This window comes from Amphiprion ocellaris, chromosome 10, assembly GCF_022539595.1.
Source record: "Amphiprion ocellaris isolate individual 3 ecotype Okinawa chromosome 10, ASM2253959v1, whole genome shotgun sequence".
Taxonomy (NCBI): Eukaryota; Metazoa; Chordata; class Actinopteri; family Pomacentridae; genus Amphiprion; species Amphiprion ocellaris.
In genome coordinates this window covers 34,719,743-34,740,925 of record NC_072775.1, presented here as the reverse complement: position 1 = coordinate 34,740,925, position 21,183 = coordinate 34,719,743, and the positions used below count along the sequence as shown (strand labels likewise).

At 36.9% G+C, this 21,183-nt stretch overlaps 1 protein-coding gene across 1 annotated transcript in view; it reads left to right on the top strand.

Moving 5' to 3' along the window:
• Positions 1–21,183, top strand: part of myo10 (myosin X) — a 129,889-nt gene that overhangs the window by 28,737 nt on the left and 79,969 nt on the right. The window contains exon 2 of the mRNA XM_055014180.1: positions 10,889–10,987. Within this exon, the coding sequence (XP_054870155.1) occupies positions 10,889–10,987 (99 nt within the window). The remainder of the gene's footprint in view (positions 1–10,888; positions 10,988–21,183) is intronic.

The window sequence follows — 21,183 nt, the reverse complement described above, 5'->3', positions numbered from 1 at the left end:
ATCATGTGTAAATGTTAATTAATTAGTGGTTGGTAGCTGCCTCGATATCTCAGCTTTTGTCTGTTATGTCCACTAAGTGTTATCTTTTTGTTTGTTTTCTTCATATATATGTTTTTGTTCAGTTATGGTCTTATGATGGTCTCTAATTTTGATCTGCCAATGGGACTTGAGACGGAAATTAGCCGTATGGCTACAATCTATCATATTTACATGAAAATGTACATTAATACGAATTGTCCCATTTTAAAAATAAATGAATAAATGAATGAATAAATGAATAAAAAATGTAACAAAAAATATATGAGAGTATTTACAGTTTTCTGTTTACAGTTAACATCTAGATTTTATTATTTTATTGTTTTTTATTATTGCTAGTTATTTGTAATTATTAAGTATTTAAAATAATATAGTTATTTTCATTATTTATTTATGTTAGTATTTTTAATATTATTTATTTATTTGTAATTGTTTTATTCATTATTGTTATTATTATTGTCATTATTATTTGTTTGTATTTCATAGTTTTCTATTATTGTTTATTTATTTGTATTTATTATTATTATTATTATTATTATTATTATTATTATTATTATTATTATTATTATTATTATTATTATTATTATTATTATTATTATTATCATTATTATTATTAATTTATTTGTGATCACTTTATTATTTATATTATTATTATTATTATTATTATTAGTAGTAGTAGCAGTAGTAGTCATCATTTTATTATTTACTTTTTTCTTTTTGTGTTCTATTTCCAACATCGTAATCTCGTTGTTTCTGAGTTCTCTCTCTTCTAGTTGTGGTTGTTCTGTTTCTGTAAATCTTATTTCTGTTGCAGTTTAAAATGAGACGGGAAGAAAAAAAAACAAACAAAAACACTTCTGAGAACCAAAGTTAGAGTTTAAATGTTTAAATGTAGTTTTAATGTTTGAGTCTTTTGTGTGTCCAGACGTCTGTTTGTTCTGGTGATTGTTCTGGTGATTGTTCTGGTGTTTGTTCTGGTGTGTCTCCGTCTCCTTGTGGAGCTTTTCCCAAAGTCAACACCAGGAAACCGGTTCCCACAATCCCCTGCTCCTTCAGGCTTTCAAACCTCAGTAATGTCTGACCTGATAGGTTCTTTCACCGGAGCCCTGCCAGCTGATTGGTCGGTGACGGCTGGAAGTCGTTAAACTCCAGAGTTTCTCCTCCTCTAACCTCCTGACCCAGATTCAGTCAGAAAACCATAAAACACGTGTGGTCAGAGAGAAAAGAAAGATCGTTGTGATGCAAAAACTCTGTAGAAATGAAGATATGTAGAAGCTCACTGATCGGATGATTTCCTCTGCAGTGGAAAAAAATCTAAAATCTAAAATCCTGCAGGTTTCAAAACTTGAAAGGATCAGTGAGGACTTTTCAGCTTGCAGATCACAAATAAACAATAATAAATTAAATAATAATGATAAAAATACATATAAAATAAGATTCAGTTAAATTAATTAATAAATTAGACACAATAATAAAAATATAAACACTTTTAGAATAATAATAGTAACAAATAAATAAACAACAACAATAATAATAATAAATAAAATAATCAGAAATAATAATAATAATAATAATAATAATAATAATAATAATAATAATAATAATAATAATAATAATAATAATAATAATAACTTTGATGAGATACATTAATACAAATACATAAAAATAAAGTAAACCTAAATAATAATAATAATAATAATAATGGCAAATAAATAAACAATAATAATAATAAATACTAAAATACATAATAAAATAACTAGAAATAAATAATGATGAAATTAATAGATTAATAAAAATCCATGAAAAATAAAATAAATCAAAATGAATAAATGAATAAATTTAATGATAACAATAATAAGAATAATAATAACAAAAAATAAACAATAATAATAATAATAATAATAATAAATAATAAAATAAATAACAAAATAATTAGAAATAAATAATAATAATAAACTGAATAAAATACATAAAAATGAAATAACCTAAATAAATACACGTATTATTATTATTATTATTATTATTATTATTATTATTATTATTATTATTATTATTAATAATAATAATAATAATAATAATAATAATGATAACAACAATAATAATAATGACAAATGAATAAACAATAATAATAAATACTAAAATACATAATAAAATAATTAGAAATAAAAATGATAGTAATACTGATAAAATTAATAGATAGATAGATAAAAATCCATGAAACATAAAATAAACCAAAATGAATAAATTTAAATTTAATGATAACTATAATAATAATAGTAACAAATAAACAATAATAATAATAATAATAATAATAATAATAATAATAATAATAATAATAATAATAATAATTGCTAAAATAGTAAATTAGTAATTACAAATAAATGATAATGATAATAATAATTCAATAATAATTCAAAAAATATAATTCACAAAAAAATAAAAAATCTAGAATTAATATGCAGAACATTTTGTGTGTTTATTCATCCAGTAAGTTTGGATTTTCCTCAAAACACTACCTGCAGTTCAACCTGAAAACTCTTTGAATTTTTGTCGCCTGACTCGCAGTCGTCAGTCAAGTCTTCACAGCCACATCAAGAAGCGCAGAATTTTTACTTTTTGCTGAATGTAGCTACTGCTGACCGTTTACTTTTGGCAAATTGTTGAATATTAGCAGCGACAGCAGCAGTTTAGATGTCAAAAAAACACATCAAAGTTACATTAAGATGACTTGATTTAGGTAAGAAACCTGCTATTATTAAAAAAAAAAAAAAACTCCACTACGCTGCAAATAATGGAATAAAAAGAGACGAGACACAAGTCTACCACTGCAGTTTGAAGTTAAAGTTGTGCAAAGTCGTCTTTTTCTGCACGGCCTTGAGTTGTTGAGTGGGTAAACGTTAACTTTCTGTCGTGTTTTTTCATTTAAAGCTGTTATTTACAGTTTTCAGGTGATTTGCAGAATTTGTTGTTGATATGTGACGCTCTGGACTCGACTTTTTAGAACTCATCTTTGCAAATTTAACTTATTCCACATTCTTGATGTTTTTACATCTTGGCAAAGTAGCTGTAACTTGTCTGAGAGTAATTAAAACTAATTAAAGGCTCCATATGAATGAAATTCTGTGGAAACCTGAATGTGTTTTTCAGTATTTCTGCTAGAAAACACTACTAAGATGGTTTATTTGTCTGTTAACTTCTGGTTTTAGTTCTAAATATGGTGTTTCAGTGTCTGCTGGCTCCGCCCCCTTCAGGAAGAAAACTCTCTGTGATTGACAGAAAAACAAATGGTTGGAAACAGCACTTTATATCTTCTCTCTGATTATCGTTTTACGTTTAAATATCTTTAAATTCTCAGCTCAGTTGTTTTTAACTCCAGTGTTTGTTGTCAGACCATGTTTTAAAATAATTTTTTGGGGGCTAAAAATGTTGCGTTTTAGTCACAGTTTCGTCCTTGTTCTGAAAAATCTGTGAATGAGAGCAGCTTTATTGGGAATCTGTTGATAAATCATGAATATTGTTGGACTAGTTTTGATTATTTCAGGGTCTGTTTGGTTTTTTTTGCAGACATAAATATGATAAAACCTAAAAATCCAGCAGCCGAACACGGAGCTTCAAAGCTTTGAAGCATCTTTTCTTTTTGCTTTGTGATGTTTGAACAAACTACAAACACAGACGACGATGACGTGAAGCCAAGTGGTTTTTCTCTCCAGCCGTAAAACTCGGTTCCCTCTAAAGGTTAATAATTCATTCGTCCAATCTGTCGGCCGGCTCTTATCTCCCGAAGGCAAAAGCAGACAAAAGGCGACTTCACGTGGAGATAAAAGCGTCCGTTGGTCCGACATCTGTTGACTTTTAGAGTTTCTAGTGTAAGAGACTGTTGGGAAATCCAACGTAAAACATCCTGAAGGTGACACAAAATGACCAAAACAAACAAAAACTACCATAAAGAGATGCAAAATGAATAAAACAAGACACAAAATGTTCCAGACATGACACAAAATGACCAAAAAAAGTCAGAAAACAACCATAAAGGACACAAAATGACCAAAATGGAACAAGAAAATAACCATAAAGAGATGCAAAATGACAAAAATCCGACATAAAATGTTCCAAATGTGACACAAAATGGTCGAAGTGGAACAAAATCAACCTTGAAAAGATGCAAAATGACCACAGAAGAGATACAAAATGACCAAAATGGGACAAAAAAATAACTAAAAACAGCAGAAATGACAATAACAAGATGCAAAATGAGTAAAATTAGAAACGAAAACACTAAAATGTGACACAAAATGATCAAAGTGAACAAAAAACTATAAAGAGATGCAAAATTACTAAAATAAGACACAAAATGTTCCAGATTTGACACAAAATGCCCAAAAAGGTAAGAAAACAACTATAAAGGACACAAAATGATCAAAATGAAAAAAGAAAATGACCGTAAAGAGGCAAAATGGCAACAAAGAAATGTAAAATAAAAATAATCAAGCACTAAACATCCTAAATGTGACTCAAAATGACCAAAAACAACCATGTAGACATGCAACATGACTAAAATCAGACAGAAAATGTCCCAAATGTGACACAAAATGGCCAAAGTGGAACAAAAACAACCTTGAAAAGATGCAAAAATGCTCACAAAGAAACACAAAGTGAAGAACGTGAGACACAAAGTGACCGAAAAGACTGAAGTGGAGCAAAAATAACCTTGAAAAGATCCAAAATGACTGAAGAAGAGACACAAAATGACCAAAATGGGGCAAAAAAATAAAAACAGGTGAAATGGCAACAAGATGCAAAATGAGTAAAATTAGAAACGAAAACATCAAAATGTGACACAAAATGACCAAAATCAAACAAAAACAACCACTAACAGATGCAAATTGATCACATTAAGACCAAAAGCTGCAGAATAAAGTTTGAGCAGTAAAAATAGAATAATCTTTTTGTGTCTGAAGAGGTTTCAAGGACTCCAGGACACCTGCACTTCAAAAAAAAAGAAAGCGAACCAGCCTTTCAGAGTCAATAACGTGACGCGACGCTTTGTTCACCTTTTGTTCTGGAAACTCTTTTAAAAACTCCTTCATCTTCTCGGCCTGATGTTGGACGGACACGAACATGTGGGACCAGAACAAAGAAGATCACCTGTTATCTCAGAAAGCTGCAGGTTCAAGAGGCTGTTTGGTGAAGATGAGGGACAATTTATAGAATCTACAGACAGTTAAAGCCACATGAGATCTGCTACACAGTACGATTAGAACCATGTTTCACTCATTTTGGATGAACTAGGAGACATTTTGGTCCTTTTCTGAGTCAGTTTGGAAGAATTTCCTTAATTTTTGAATAGTTTTGAGCCCTTTAGGGTAAGTTTAGGTGTTTTGAGCAACTTGTCAGTCAACCAGTGCTGTGTAGTGTTTTCATGTCAGTCTAAAAACTGGATCTGGTTGGTTTTCTCTACAACCATCATGTCTTCTAGAACAGTTTAATCTCATTGGTCAATCCAGTTGGCAGCCTTCAGAGCTCCTTTGAGTCTTTTTTTCTATTTTTCAGTCATTTTGGTTAAATTTTCCCTCATTTCAGACCTGTTTTTGGCAATTTAGTCAAGTTTTAAGTCTTTTGGGTAAATTTTTGAGTCACTTCAGAAAGTTTGAGATATTTTAGCCATTTTGGACCATTTCGTCTCATTATTTTCCACTTCAAATGGTTGTTGATACTTTTTTGGCATTTTGGTTGGATTTTAACTCATTTAGGACGGTTTTGAAGATGTTTGGTCAAGTTTTTTGGTCAGTTTAGTCCAGTTTTCAGTCATTATGGACAAACTGAGTCTTTTATTACCATTTTTCCACTAATTTTGGATGAATTAGGAGACATTTGGTTCATTTCTGAGTCAGTTTGGACTCATTTCTTTAATTATGTAAAAGTTTTGAGCCATTTAGGGTAAGTTTAGGTGTTTTGGACAAGGTTGCACTCAGCCAGTACTGTGTAGTGTTTCCATGTCACAGTCTAAACACTGGACCTGGTTGGTTTTCTCTAGAACCATCATGTCTTCTAGAACAGTTTAACCTCATTGATCAAACCAGTTGGCAGCCTTCAGAGCTCATTGGAGTCTCTCAGATTCTCCTTGTGGTAGAGGTAAGTCGTTGATGGTCAGATTGTGGTCTCTGTTGGAGGTTTGTTGGTCCAGAGAGGAGCTTTATGACGCCTCCTCCCAGCCAGAACCCAAACACCAACACCGGCCTCCAGGCCCGGAGGTTCTGACCCGTCTCCCGGCGGTATTTTCCCTGCCTAACCTCGACATGTGTGGCTAATGATCTGCCGGCGGGGGGGAGCTGGGAATGAGCAGCTGTCCTGTTTCACAGATTCCACTTCCTCTCCCCGAACAGACCGAGTCCTGTCCTCCACGTCGGCCTTCACTCTCAAACCTTGACTCGACACAACTGCTGCTACAACTGGCGCTGATTTATTCTGTGGAAACCAAACCAGATATCTGGAATCCGCCTCCATGTAAAGTCGGGTTGAAGCAGCAGAAGTCGCTTGTTCCTGCTGTTGAACTTTAACCTCGTCTGAACCGACAGCTGTGGTCCTCCATCAGTGTCTGGAGTGCTAAAGCCAGAAGCTCTGAGGCTTAAAAAGACTCGAAATCACACAAAAACTCTTGAAAAATAATCATGTTGTCCTCCAACACGGTACAGTAGCATGTTCAGGATCTAGAAGTTCTGCTACAGCTGCTTGTTTATAGACAACTAAAAGGTGATTCATCAAGAAAAACCTTCAGGATTTCACTACAGCTGGTGGATCATTACATACAAAAATCAACAGGAAGTTCCCCCAAAGCTCCTCAGAACCACCTGGTTCTTCATCTCCACTAACTTTATTAATGCTCAGAGTTCTACCTCGATACTGTGAATATTTCCAGAGTTTATGATAAAGGAGTTTCACATGAATCACAGATGTTTAAGCAAAAAGAAACTTGATTATTTTAGACGGTGTAATGAAGAAAAAGACTCGATGTTGACCGACGTCCGTCTGGTTCTTTGATGCCTCAGAAAGGAACCAAACAAAGGAAGACGCTCCATTGTGGCGTCCACAAAGTGGAGACGTGTGCTGTTTACCAGCCGACACCAAACATTCCTGCTGTGCAGCGCCGGAGGAGGCTGGAGGTGGAAACAGGAGGTCGGTCGGTCGGTCGGTTGGTCGGTCGGCCGGCCGGTCGGTCGGTCGGTCGGTCGGTCGGTCGGTCGGTCGGTCGGTCGGTCGGCCGGCCGGCCGGTCGGTCGGTCGGTCGGTCGGGGGCGTCGCTCCTCCCACCGGCACACTTTCACCCACTGGAACCCCCAACAAACAAACCCAGAGTGAGCTGAGGAAGGGAAGGAGGATCTTATTGAGGTTCCTCCCCCTCCTCACTTCCTCCCTCTTCATTCATCGCTGGCCTCCACTTCAAACCGAGGAGCCGAGCTGCATATTTCTGAATGAAAACCACACTTCAGTTGCAAAAAAAGAAGAAAAAAAGAAAAGCCAGCAGAGTGCAGATCCAAGTCACAGCTGCACAAAACTAAAGAAACATGCTGACTGATTCCATGCAGGTCAAGATTTATGCAGAAGACTTTAGAGAAATGTTTTATTTATGACCACAGCGTTACAAGATCAAGTTTTTCACCTCATCACCATGTCCATGTGGTGTTTTTATACGCACAAAAACACATCTGGAACCTAAAATAAGCTGCCAGCAGCGAGCAGGTCCAGCTTAAAACTGCAACACATCAGTGACTTTGAGTTTTCTTAAAATACTTAATTTGTCCATAGTGACTGAAAACTGAACTAAAATAACCAGAAACTCCTCCAGACTTATTCAGAATCGTCCTAAATGAATTCAAATCCAACCAAAATGCTAAAAAAGTGTCCACAACTACTTGAAAACTGAAGAGGAACAAAAACTGACACAAAATGGCTGAAATATCTCAAACTTTTACAAAGTGACTCAAAAATGAACCCAACAGATTCAGTGTTCAGACTGTTGACTCCTGGATGGATGTAAAACTGATACTTTTGGTCATTTTGTGTCTCGTTTTTCTAGTTTCCTGCTCATTTTTGTCATTTATTTGTCTCCCTTCTGTCATTTTGTATCAGTTTTGTGTTGTTCTGTTTGTCTTTGGCAGTTTTTTCCCCCTAATTTTTGTCATTTTGTCTCGATTCTCTTCTTTTGTTTCTGCTTTTTGGTGTTTTATGTCTCATTTCTCTTGTTTTGTGTTCAGCAATGAACATGTCCACCTTAAAACTGCAACGCATTAATGACTTTTGAGATTTTGTAGCTCCTTTCTCATTCATTTTTACTGTAATCTAAAGTCCTGCAGGTCAGTGGAAACAGAACAACCACGAAGAAAAACTCAGAAACGTCTTCTGTGCAGAATGACTAAGTTAGAATCACACAAATCATGATGAAAAATAAAAAAAAAAAACAAAACTTAAATTTATTCCACAGGTGTTATAATACTGGAATTTAAACACAGCATAGATATTTTACTACCTACTTTTTAATTTGTTTCTGGAAACACTGCCTGCACTTCAGTTGAAAATCCGCCCAGTTTTTCTCACGTCGTCGTAGCTGAGTTGGTCACATCTTTTCAGCTGCAGAATTGATTTATTTTCTGGTTTAGAGTGTTTTTCGTGAAATGTCACCAGTTTAAGCTCAGATTTGGTGAAGTTTTCCAATGAATGAGGAGTTAAAGGCCATGAGGGAGTTGAAAATCTAATAATAAAAGAGATTTTTAAAAAAATAACATGCCTTTCAAACTTGGTTTTTGGGGTTCGGAGGGCGAAGCTACGCAACATAATCTTTGTTCTGCCAAAAAAAGTTAAAGAATGACGTGTCATTTCTCTGTCAGGATGAAGAGAGGACTTTCTTTTTGAGTTTTCCTCTTTTATTCCTCCCTGGGAGGCCCTGTGAATCGGGCTGCCGGCTGAGCAGAGCGTCTGGCCGAGGGTTTAAACAACTCGCTGATCTGCTGCTGACGCTGCAGACCTGAGCTTTACTGCGTCGCTGTTTTAACTCCATTCATCTGCCGACGGCTTTTTTTCCCGGCCAGGTGCCTCGATGCGACCCACCGAGGGCCGGCGGGTCAAAGGTGGAGGAGGGGCGTCTCATGGAGGCTTGTTTTTCCCATTAGCGTTAGCCGTCACGCTAATGAACAGCGGCACATGTGGCGATGCGATTAAGAGGGAATCCAGTGGAAGGGGCTGCTTCAGAGAGGGTCCTGATAATCTGCATCAAACAAACCTCTAGAACAAAAGAGTCTTTCCAGAACTGGAGGACATTTGGGCTTCAAATGTTTGAAAAATCAACCTTCTCTTTTCCAGGTTTCTGCTCCATATTGATCAATAATAGGCATTGATGGGCTCAGCTTCTTCTTCCATGTTTTCTGTGTTGTTTGCTAACTCTACTCTAATCCATGCTAATGTGATCTTTTTCTCAGCAGTAGAAGCTAGATATTTAGCTGCTGTTACTGCTGACCAAGAGGACAAACTGACTGATGGAAAACAGTCCAAAGAATTAGTCTGATCCTGATAATATGAGCTGGAGGGAGACATTCAATCAAGGCTGACAATGGGATGAAAAGATGAAAAATACAAGAGAGGACATAGCTTTGCTCTACACATTCTGTAGGAACACTGTTGGATGATGGAAACGACAAAAATAAGACATAAAAAGACAAAAACGAAACTGAAAATGACTCAAACGAGACACAAAATGACAAAAACAAGACAGAAAGCAACAAAAATGAGGCAACATGACAAAAACAAGACACAAAATGACAAAAATGAGAAAGAAAATAGCCAAAAACGAGACAGAAAATGCCAAAAATGAGACAGAAAATCCCAAAAACAAGACACAAAATGACAAAAATGAGACATGAAACATCAAAAACGAGACAACAAACAACAAAAACGAGACATAAAATGACAAAAATGAGACACAAAATGCCAAAAACGAGACAGAAAACAGCAAAATCGAGACATAAAATGACAAAAACATCAACAGGTTCTGCAAACATGTTGTGGGACACGTTCCATGTATAATAATTATTATTTAAAATATTATGTTGATTAAAAAAATGTTCCCACAAATACAAGAGACATCAATGAAAACTATAAAATCAAAAACAGGAGATTTAAATTTCATTTGAACTGCTTTATTAGAGATTCAGTTTGGTCATCAGGGGGGGCGGGACAAGAGAAAAATGGTATTTTAGGGGGAACTCTAGACTTAAAACATTTTCAAACATTCTTTTTTCCTAGTTGTATGTTTTAGTATTTTCTACATGGATTATTTGAAATTTGATGTAAAATGTCCTCCAGCTCTGGAATGACCCAAAGACTTTTCTAATAATCTCGAAAGAAGGATGAAATATCAGCATACGATTCCTCAGATTAACTGCTACTTCAAACACAACGACGGAGCGGTTAAACGTCCAGCTGTTGGCCTGGAGGGAAACTCAGTGAAGTTAACAGGTCAGCAGGTATTCAGGTGTTTTCGGGTCAGCAGGAAGCATCAATAAACAGCAGCTTTAGTCCGGCTGCAAGCAGAAAACGGATCCTCCATGTTTTCATGAGCAAAGAAAGGTCGATGCCTCGGTGACGCCATGGCGACGTTAGCCAAGAGCTAAATATAAACTACAGAGCAGATGTTTTATGTCAGAAAATAATAGAATGAAAATGTGCTTTATTTCCACCAGCAGCAGAGAATCAGTGTTTGCTTCATTGGAGATCCATTTCTCCTGGTTTTAGATCATTTTTCTTTTCATGTTTGTGAACTGAAACCAGCCGTTTACCTGAAGCTCTTGTTGTTTCTGTGCAGGGTGAGCGGGTTTGGTTACGGGAGGATGAGCAGTACCTTCCCAGCACCGTGTCCTCCTGCTCCGGAGGCGTTGTTGTCTTCGCTACCGACTACGGCCAGGTAAGAACCACCAACTCATCTGATCTGTGGCTAACGACGCTTTAATCTGAACACAACACAAACAGTTTTGAAGCTGAGGTTTGGATCCCATTAGAACCTTCCGTCCTGTTTCACCGCTTTGTTTAGAGGGAAAGTCGCTCTAAAATCAAGAGTTTCATCAGGAATTCTTGTTTGCTTTTGGTTCCAGAACTGGTTCTTCCAAAAAGAAGTAAGTGTTGTATTACAGATAAATGCAAGGCTTTTTTTTTTTTTGCAACAGTGCAGGCATCTCCAAGAAAACCCGACTGCTGCTACCTGTTCTAGATCTCAGCTGAAGAAAGGAAGTTATTTCACTGCTCCAGATGTTTAAACAGCAGTGATGTGAGCTCTGAAGGAAGCAGAAATGTGCATTAGGAGGGAGCAGAAATGCAGAAAACTTGCTAGCAGGAACATACAAAAGCAGAAAAACAACCTCTGACAAGAAAAAGAGTTGAAATATCAAGAAATGAATGCATATTTTTAAACAAATACTTGTTACAAGAACAAACTGCTAGGTGATTCTCCATCATCTAAACCTTTTTAATTCATCATAAACAGAGTTGTAATCAAAGTAGTCATTGCAGGAATTTGGAAGTACCTTCATTTGTACATAGAACCCAAACACACTGTAAAGTTCTAGGGTCCGGCCATGTTTCAAACACCAGTGATGCGACGTCTTACTTCTATGAAAATTAGAAGTTAAAGATGTAAAGTGGATGAGGTGAGGCAGCAAAAGTGTGCAAAACTTGCAAACAGGAACTCACAAAAGCAGAAAAACAACCTGTGACAAGAAAAAGATCAACAAAGTTTAGTTTTTTCAGTCCTTGCAATTACTTAGAATATCTAAAGTTTGTATTGAAATAACAGAAATCAATGTCATCTAGAAACAAGTTCCTGCTATTAGAAGGAGTGGGACTTTCTAAAATCTCCAGATATCCTGTGCTGTGTTCCAGTGATGCGACCTCTTATTGCTATGAAAACTAGACGTTACAGATGTAAAGTGGATGAGGTGAGGCAGCAGAACTTGCTAGCAGGAAGGTAGAAAAGCAGAAAAACGATGCCAAAGATTTGTGTTTTTTTCCAACCCTGCGACTACTTGAACCATGCACAGTACTTGTATGTGGTGAAGTAACAACTTAATGCAAACATTAAAAGCTGATTTTGTGCTGGTTGTATTTTTTGAGGTGTTTTTCAAGGTCAGACATTCAATCTTTGTGACGGTTCCATCGTTCCCACACCTTATTCTGTGCAAAGGCTTAAAGAGATCTGCTCATAACTTGGGATCAGCTGGAGATGCAGTAAATCCCCTAAACCCCCAGATGGCTGTCGGTTACGTCTTTGATCCACGTGTTGTCAAAACAGCGGATATGGAGGAGGGTGAAGGACGTCGGAGCCGAGGTCACGCTGGGCTTCATGTATGTTTTGGGTCGGTTATTAAGACGTGAAGTGCTCCATCAGGGAGATTTTGAGGTTGGATTTGACGCAGAACGTTCCCCTGTTCTGTGAGGTGTCACATTCCTCAGACTGGCTGAGAGGAACCATAAGGCCTCTGAGAGGAATCTGGTTCTTTTGATGCTTCGCCTCGACTCCAAACTCTAAAACGATCACGTGGAAGACGGTCGGAGCTACCGGCATCATGTGGTGTCAGCAACTCCAGACAAGACTTCTGTTGACCACCAAATAATGGTTCCTTTGGGAGAACTTTAGGCAAAGTGGGTTCTTTGAGGAATAATTTGCAGAAAAAACCTTTCTGAAAGTACCTGTACTCAGTAAAACAAGGAACCATAACCCTAACCTTAGCCGTTTCATCAACTGTTCTTTGAAGAACCCCCAAAGGTACCATCAAAAATCATTTCTTTGGCCACCATAACTGGTTCTCCAGACAAATTTAGCCAAAGTAGCTTCTTTAAGGAACCATTTTCCAGACAATTATTAATGGATCTACCTGCAGCAAGAATGAATTATTCACTATGATGCCACAGAGGAACCATTTTTAATAAGGAACCCTTTATTAAGAGCCTTCTAACCAATTGCTTCTTCAAGCCATTCTTTTAAGACCCCCCCCCATAAGGTGCCACAAAGAACCATCAAAAAATGGTTCCTTTAGGCATCGTAAATTGCGCCCAAGAGAACTTTAGGCAAAATGGGTTCTTTAAGGAATAATTTGCAGAAAAATCTTTGTGGACGGAGCTTCACTCAGTAAAACAAAGGTGTAAACTGGAACCAAAAACAGAACAATTTGTACTGAAAGGACAAATTATTTAGCAAGAACTTCTTTAAAGAGTCATTTCACCAACTGGTGAGAGCTTAAAGAACCATTTCTTCAAACTGTTGTTTCAAAAAAAAAAAAAAAAACAAAGAACCATCAAAAATCATTTCTTTGGCCACCATAACTGGTTCTCTAGAGAACTTTAGCCAAACAGGTTTCTTTCAGGAACCATTTTTAGTTTTTCAAAGAACCCTTTACTAAGAGCCTTCTAACCAACTACTTCTTCAAGTCCTTCTCTTAAGACCCCGGATAAGGTGCCACAAAGAACCGTCACAAAATGGTTCCTTTCAACACCATCAATAAAACGAAGGTGCAAACTGGAACCAGAAATAGAACAATTTGTATAAAGAACCTTTTAGAAAGTACTTCTTTAAATAGCTCTTTAATCATATGTAAGATCCTAAAGAACCTTTAAATAAGTTCTAACCAGCCATTACTTCCAGGAAGTGACGTAGTGTTCACTTGTTGTCATGGTTACAGTGGCGCCGTGTCGCTATCTGGCAATGATACAGAAATCTTTAACAAACCCGTGGATCCAGACTATAAGCCGCATTACTGCCAAAATCTAATCACTTGGTCCTTGTGTCATTTCTGATCTTCCCTGAAAATTTCATCCAAATCCGTTGGTCTGTTTTTGAGTAATGTCGCTGACAGACAGACAGACGGACAAACCAACCATCTGCACCAAGAAGCTGTTTTTCATCTGCAATCCTTGGACAGATGTCCCCAAAATCACAACACAAGTTAAAACCACAAATTTGTTCTGATTGTGTTCATTTATGAAATGAAGAGCATCTTTCAGGACACTCTTGCATGTCTAAATGTGTCTTTTTTTTTTTTTTTTTAAGGAACTTAGAGTTCAGCGTGTTAAATATCTTGCCTCCTGTTAAATCCGATCTGTTTGGGTGGTTCTATTCTCCGCTGACAGCTTCAACAAAGACTTCCTGTGTGGAGGCAGCCGAGTGTTTTAGCAGCAGAGGGTCGCTACCAGAGGACGGCCTGTAAATGTGAGCGCTGAGGGATTTAGGGTCATGTTGAGCCAACGTATTGTCCTCAAGATTTACCGGCAGATTAAGACATTCTTATCTCCTGGCTGCTGCTCGCTCACCGGCTCCGTTAGCCCTGCAGACACTGAAGCTAATGAGGCTAAAGGCTCTCAGTGGTGGAATGTCTTGGTTTATCTGTAGCGCCATCATGAGGTTCTACAGGTTTAGGTTTGATGCAGAGCAGTAAAATAAAATGTGCAAACTAGAACAACGAAGAGTTCTTCACTTCACTGCCATCTTTAATTCCAAAAAGAACTTTCTCTAAGAGCTCTAAATTCTCTAAGGAACCCCCATAAGGTGCCACAAAGAACGGTCAAAATGGTTCCTTTAGGTACCATAAATTGGACTACAGAGAACTTAAGGCAAACAAGTTCTTTAAAATTTGCAGATATTTCTTTAATGAATCTACCTGCACTCAGAAAAACAAAGGTTCTAACTGGAACCACAATAGTTCTTTGCAGTGATGAAATGAAAAACTGTTTCTATTTTCTAAAAAGAACCTTCTAGTAAGAGCTTCCCAACAGAACCAACAGTTCTTTAATAGGAACCCCCATAAGGTGCCCTAAAGAACCATCAAACATGCGAGATGTTTACGTCTTTTGGAGTCTAATCTTCTGGAAGGACGTCACATAAACAAAGAAAAGAACAAAATAAACAACAAGACATGAAGACCCATCAAAAAATGGTTCTGATAGACACTGTAACTAGAACTTCAGGCAAAATAGGCTCTTCGAGGAGCAATTTTGCTGAAAAAAGGCACAAACTGTAACCAAAAACAATTGTCTTCAAATGGTTCCTTAAAGAACTCCCCAAAGTCCCATCAGAAACAGTTTCTTTATGCACCATAACTCAAGAGAAATTTTGTAAAAATGGGTTCTTTAAAGAACAGTTTTCCAGACAATTACTTGTGGGCCTAGCTGCACCACGAATGGTTCTTTCCAGTGATGCCACTGAGGAACCAATTTTAGTCCACAAAGGAACTTTTAGCAAGAGCTTCCCCCAACAAGGTGCCCTAAAGAACCATCAAACATGCGAGATGTTTATGTTTTTTGGAGTCTAATCTTGTGGCAGGACGTCACATAAACAAAGAAAAGAACAAAATAAAGAACAAGAAATGAAGAGCCATCAAAAAATGGTTCTTGTAGGCACCATGACTGGTGCTCCAGAGAACTTCAGGCTCTTCAAGGAACAATTTTGCAGAAAAAAGCCACAAACTGCAACCAAAAATAGAGATTTGTTTTTCCCCTTAAAGTACCATGAAAAATAGTTTCTTTAGGCACTGTAACATGTTCCCCAGAGAACTGTAGCCACGGTGGGTTCTTTGAGGAACCACTGTCCAGTGTGTGTGTTGTAGTGTGTTGTAGTGTGTGTGTTTTGTGTAACTGGAGATGGACGTCACCTGTCGATCTTCAGAGCAGATGTTGTTCTTTGTGAGTTTTAACTGCAGTTTTATTAACGACGTCTCAGACAGGAGAAAGTTTTTAGTTTCATTTTCAGACCTTTAGAGTTCCTCTAAAATCCTGAGGTTCTTAACTATGAGATTTTTCTGGTTTCTTCTGACAAAACAAGGCGTTTGTCATCGACATTTTTCACTTTTTTTTCATTTATTCAGACATTTTATACCAAAAACGTTGATTAATTGAGAAGAGATTAATCGACAATCAAATGTGTTTTTAAACAGAAATATTGAAATGATTTGCAAATTACTGCTGCTTATTTGCTGATAATTGCTGTGAATTCAACTTTATTATTATTTATTACTGAACTAATTGGAATTAATTGAGGTAATATGAAACGTGACTCTTTAAATCAGAATTAACTTTAGATTTTGGCTCTCTAAAGCTGTTAAATCACCAGTTATTAGTCGGATGTTGTCGTACTTGTTGCAGCTTCAGGTAAATGTCGGGTTTCTCAGGTTTCAGCAGCAGATAAACGAGATTCAGAGAGCAGCTGATGATGATGATGATGATGATGATGATGGAGGATGAAGGCTACCTGTCCGGCTCAGCTTTCCCTCCTCCAGAAACATAATGAGGAGTTTCATTCCTCCTGATCTGACAGAATAATTACAGCCCTGAAAGAAAGTAGAGGACCAGCAGCATGATTGTTAAAGCTGCAGAACGACGATACATCCCATAATACTGATGATCACAGCTGGTTCTAACATGGACTGGAAAGGTTTGGAGCCATTTTATTGTAACTTCAGTAAATGTTTAACTGATCTAAGGCAGGTTTGGAATCATCTGGACACATTTTGAACCATTTCTGAGAGACTTTGGACAAAGTTGAGTCTTTTCAGATCATTTCTGAGACATTTTTAACAAGTTGTTGTCATTCTGGCCAAGGTTCAAGTCACTCTGGAAAAGCTTTGAGGCATTTTGGACAGATGTTAGGAACTCTGGACACATTAGGAGTCATTCTGGGAAGGATTTGATGCAGTTTGAAGAAGATTCAACCATTTTAGTAACTTTGGACAAACTGAAACAGATTCCTACGTCATAGATATTAAACTGCTGAAACTATAATACATCCCATAATACTGAGGACCACAGTTGGTTTTAGATTTAGTGTTGAGACTGTGACACCTGGATGGATGTAAAACTGATCTGGTTGGTCGTGTGGTGTTTTGTTTTTGTTGTTCTTTGCTCATCTTCTCGTCTCCTTTTCTTCATTTTTCGTCTCTTCTGTTCGTCTTTGGAAATTTTTTTTCCTTGTTGAGATAATTTAGTTTTTTGTGGGTTTGTTGTGTCTCGTTTCCTCTGTTGTGTCTTGTTTTTGTTGTTCAGTGTGACATTTTGATCATTTTAGTCATCAGTTTTGTCTCTTTGTCACAAAATTCTCCTGTTCCTCTGTTCTTGACCGCTTTCTCGCTTCTTTTCTCATCATACTGGCTGCTCGGTTGTATTGAAATTGTTGCGTTTTCTGACATTTGTGACAGAATAAAACAGGATTTCTTGCATGCAACGTTGAAAAAATTCCAACTTTTAAGGGAGATAAACTATTCTAACGGCTGGACAAAGTTGGACAAACATCAGGAGAAGAAACAGTGAAAATGACTGAGGAACATCTGCAACACTTTGAACTAAATGCAGTTTGGTGTAAATCGTGTTAAATGTGTTGAGCTTCAGGAATCCACTGATGATCTGGAGGTTCCAGCTGGCAACATATTTAAGGATCCAGAATGATCAGAGACGTGCAGCTTCGGTGTAAAACCCTCCGTCTGTGGTTGTAGTTTCTCTCTGATGTCCTGAACGTAAATGAGCGTTCACTTCTGCAGCCCTGCCTCCCCCCCGCTGTCTAACGGCTTTGTTTCACACAGATTTACTCCCGTTAGCATCTGTCGCTAGGCTTAGCGCCGGGGCCCCTCGGCTTTGTTTTCTGGGCGTCGACCTTCTCGTCCCCACAAACACAACAGGGCCAATTAGAAACCTAATGAGGTCAAAGCCTGTGACATTTTAACACCAGGAAAAGGCCCAGAAGACATCTATAGTGGGTTGTAACATAGATTGGAAACGTTTTTGAGGCATTTTGAACCATTTTATTGTAACTTTAGTTAATGTTTAACTAATCTAAGACAAGTTTTAATCATATGGACAGATTTTTGGGCAATTTTTGAGAACCTTTGGACAAAATTGAGTCTTTTCAGACCATTTCTGGGACATTTTAAACAAATTGTTGTCATTCTGGCCAAGGTTCAAGTCACTTTTGGAAGGATTTGATGCAATTTGAATGAGATTTTTTCATTTTGGGCCATTTTTAAATAACTTTGGACAAACTGAAGCACATCCAAGATACCAATGACTATTTCTAGGACTCTTAACTGTTCACACTAGGATGCATCCCATAATACTGATGATCACAGTTGGTTATAGCATGGATTGGAAATGTTTTGAGCCATTTTAAACCATTTTGTTGTAGCTTTAGTAAATGTTTAACTGATCTAAGACAGGTTTTGAATCATCTGGACACATTTTTGAACAATTTTTGAGAGACTTTGGACAAAATTGAGTCTTTTTAGACCATTTTTGAGACATTTTTAACAAGTTGTTGTCATTCTGGCCAAGGTTCAAGTCACTCTGGAAAAGCTTTGAGGCATTTTGGACAGATGTTAGGAACTCTGGACACATTAGGAGTCATTCTGGGAAGGATGTGATGCAGTTTGAAGAAGATTCAACCATTTTAGTAACTTTGGACAAACTGAAACAGATTCCTACGTCATAGATATTAAACTGTTCACACTAGGATACATCCCATAATACTGATGCTCTAAGTTAGCTATAACATGTATTAAAAATGTTTTGAGGCATTTGGGATTACTTTTTTAACCATTTTGAACCATTTTATTGTAACTTCAGTAAATATTTAACTAATCTAAGACAGGTTTGGAATCATCTGGACAGATTTTGGAACAATTTTTGAGAGACTTTGGACAAAAAGGAGTCTTTTCAGACAATTTTTGAGACATTTTTAACAAGTTGTTTTTTTTTTGTTTGTTTGTTTGTTTTTTTACCAAAGTTCAAGTCACAAAGATCTTCACAAGTTGGACAAACATCAGGAGAAGAGTGACAGTGATTGAGGAACATCTACAACTCTGTTATTTTTGACATGGACTGGAAAGGTTTTGAGCCATTTTGAACCATTATGTTATAACTTAAGTACATTTTTGGACCATTTTGATACATTTTTAATGAGTTGTTCAAGTCACAAAGATTTTCACAAGTTGGACAAACATCAGGAGAAGAAGCAGTGACAGTGATTGAGGAACATCTGCAACACTTAGAAGAAAATCCAGTTTGGCGTAAATCATGTTTAATGTGTGGATGACCTGGAGGTTCCTTTGCAAGAAAACATTCCAGTTGACAAAATATTTAATGATCCAGAATGATCAGAGACGCAAAGTGCACTTTAACCCTGGTGTCGTCCTGGAGGTCAAATTGACCCGTTTTAAAGTTTGAAAATGTGGGAAAAATCTATATTTTCACAGTGAAACTTCTGATGTCCACATTTTCAACATTTTTAGGAAATCTTTGAACATTTTTTTGTGGAAAAAATAAATGTTAAAAATGTTTCTTAAGAACATTCACAAAAAAAATCAACCAAAATCCAGTGAATTTCGCTGGATTTTGGTTGATTTTTATGTGAATGTTCTTAAAGAAAATATCAGAAGTTTTACTGATATATATGGAATCACTTTAGATATTTTTAGGATTTTTTTGGAAGATTTTTACTCATTTTTAAAAAATATTTACAAGAATTTTCTTGCCAAATTTGGGGGATTTTTTTTAAATAAGACTGTTAAGGGAAACTTTTAAGAAATTATTGGAATTTTCTTCCTGAAGGTTTTGCAAATTTTCTGAAATTTTGGGAATTTTTTTGCAGAATTTTTGGATTTTTTTTTTCAGACAAGCAAACAATATTTTTTGGTGCCCATAAATGAGGACAACAGGAGGATTAAAGGAACCGTTCTGTGAACCAGCGAAGTCCGAGTCGACCAGCTGGTTTCATGTTGTTCATGTTCACGGCTGGTAACTCCTTTCAAAGTAAAAGCACTAAAATGTTGACTTGTCGTGGTTTCCTGGTTTCTTCTTCTCTGGTTTCCACATGAATTAATGTGTCCGGCGGTAGAAAGGACCCTGAATGTGACCCCAGTCTGTCTCTGAGGCCGAGTGGCTGGAGGCGACGTGGTCTGAATAAAGCTGGTCTCTGTCCGAGGACTCGACCCTCCGGACCCCCCCACCGGGACACATTAGCACCCGACAACCCCCCAGCACCCAGCCGGCCTTCATTCCTCACATTCCTGCCGCAGTAGACGTCACAGAGTCCGTTCTAATGTGGAGGAAATGTGATCCCGGCTTTTCTTTTCCAGCTTCTCCCCCCAGACCTTTTAATCTCTGCTAACTTCAGGATGTTTGACGAAGTTCATTTTCAGAGCTCCAGTCTCCAAATGAATCCAAACGACACACTTTTTAATTCTGTGCAGCATTTTTCAGCCTTCATAAGATGATGTAAAACACAGAGAATCAGTTTCTGGAGATGATCCTGGTTTCTTCTTCCATCATCTTTAATAGTTGTGATCAACCACCTACCAACATTAAAATTCACCCACAATCACCTTTAAAGTTTTCTCTGGTGGATTATCAGAAACCAGAAACACATCCAGGAACCAATGATTGTTTCTAGGACTCTGAACTGTTCACACTAGGATACATCCCATAATACTGATGATCACTAGGATACATCCCATAATACTGATGATCACACTAGGATACATCCCATAATACTGATGATCTCTAGGATACATCCCATAATACTGATGATCACTAGGATACATCCCTTAATACTGATGATCACTAGGATACATCCCATAATACTGATGATCACACTAGGATACATCCCATAATACTGATGATCACACTAGGATACATCCCTTAATACTAATGATCACTAGGATACATCCCATAATACTGATGATCACACTAGGATACATCCCTTAATACTAATGATCACTAGGATACATCCCATAATACTGATGATCACAGTTGGTTATCGAGAAAATGACCAAGAACTGGGGTTAGTGTTTGGACTATGACACCTGGATGGATGTAAAACTGATATTTTTGGTCATTTTGTGTCTCGTTTTTCTAGTTTTGTTTCTGTTTTTTTGTGTTTTCTGCTCATATTTGTCATTTATTTGTCTCCCTTCTGTTATTTTACATCAGTTTTCTTTTGTTCTGTTTGTCTTTGGGACAATTTTTTTCTAGTTTTTGTCATTTTGCATCTCTTTTTCTGTTTTGTGTCATCCTGATTGTGTCTGATTTTATATCGTTTAGCTTTGAAATAACCGGAAACACAGTTCTTCATCA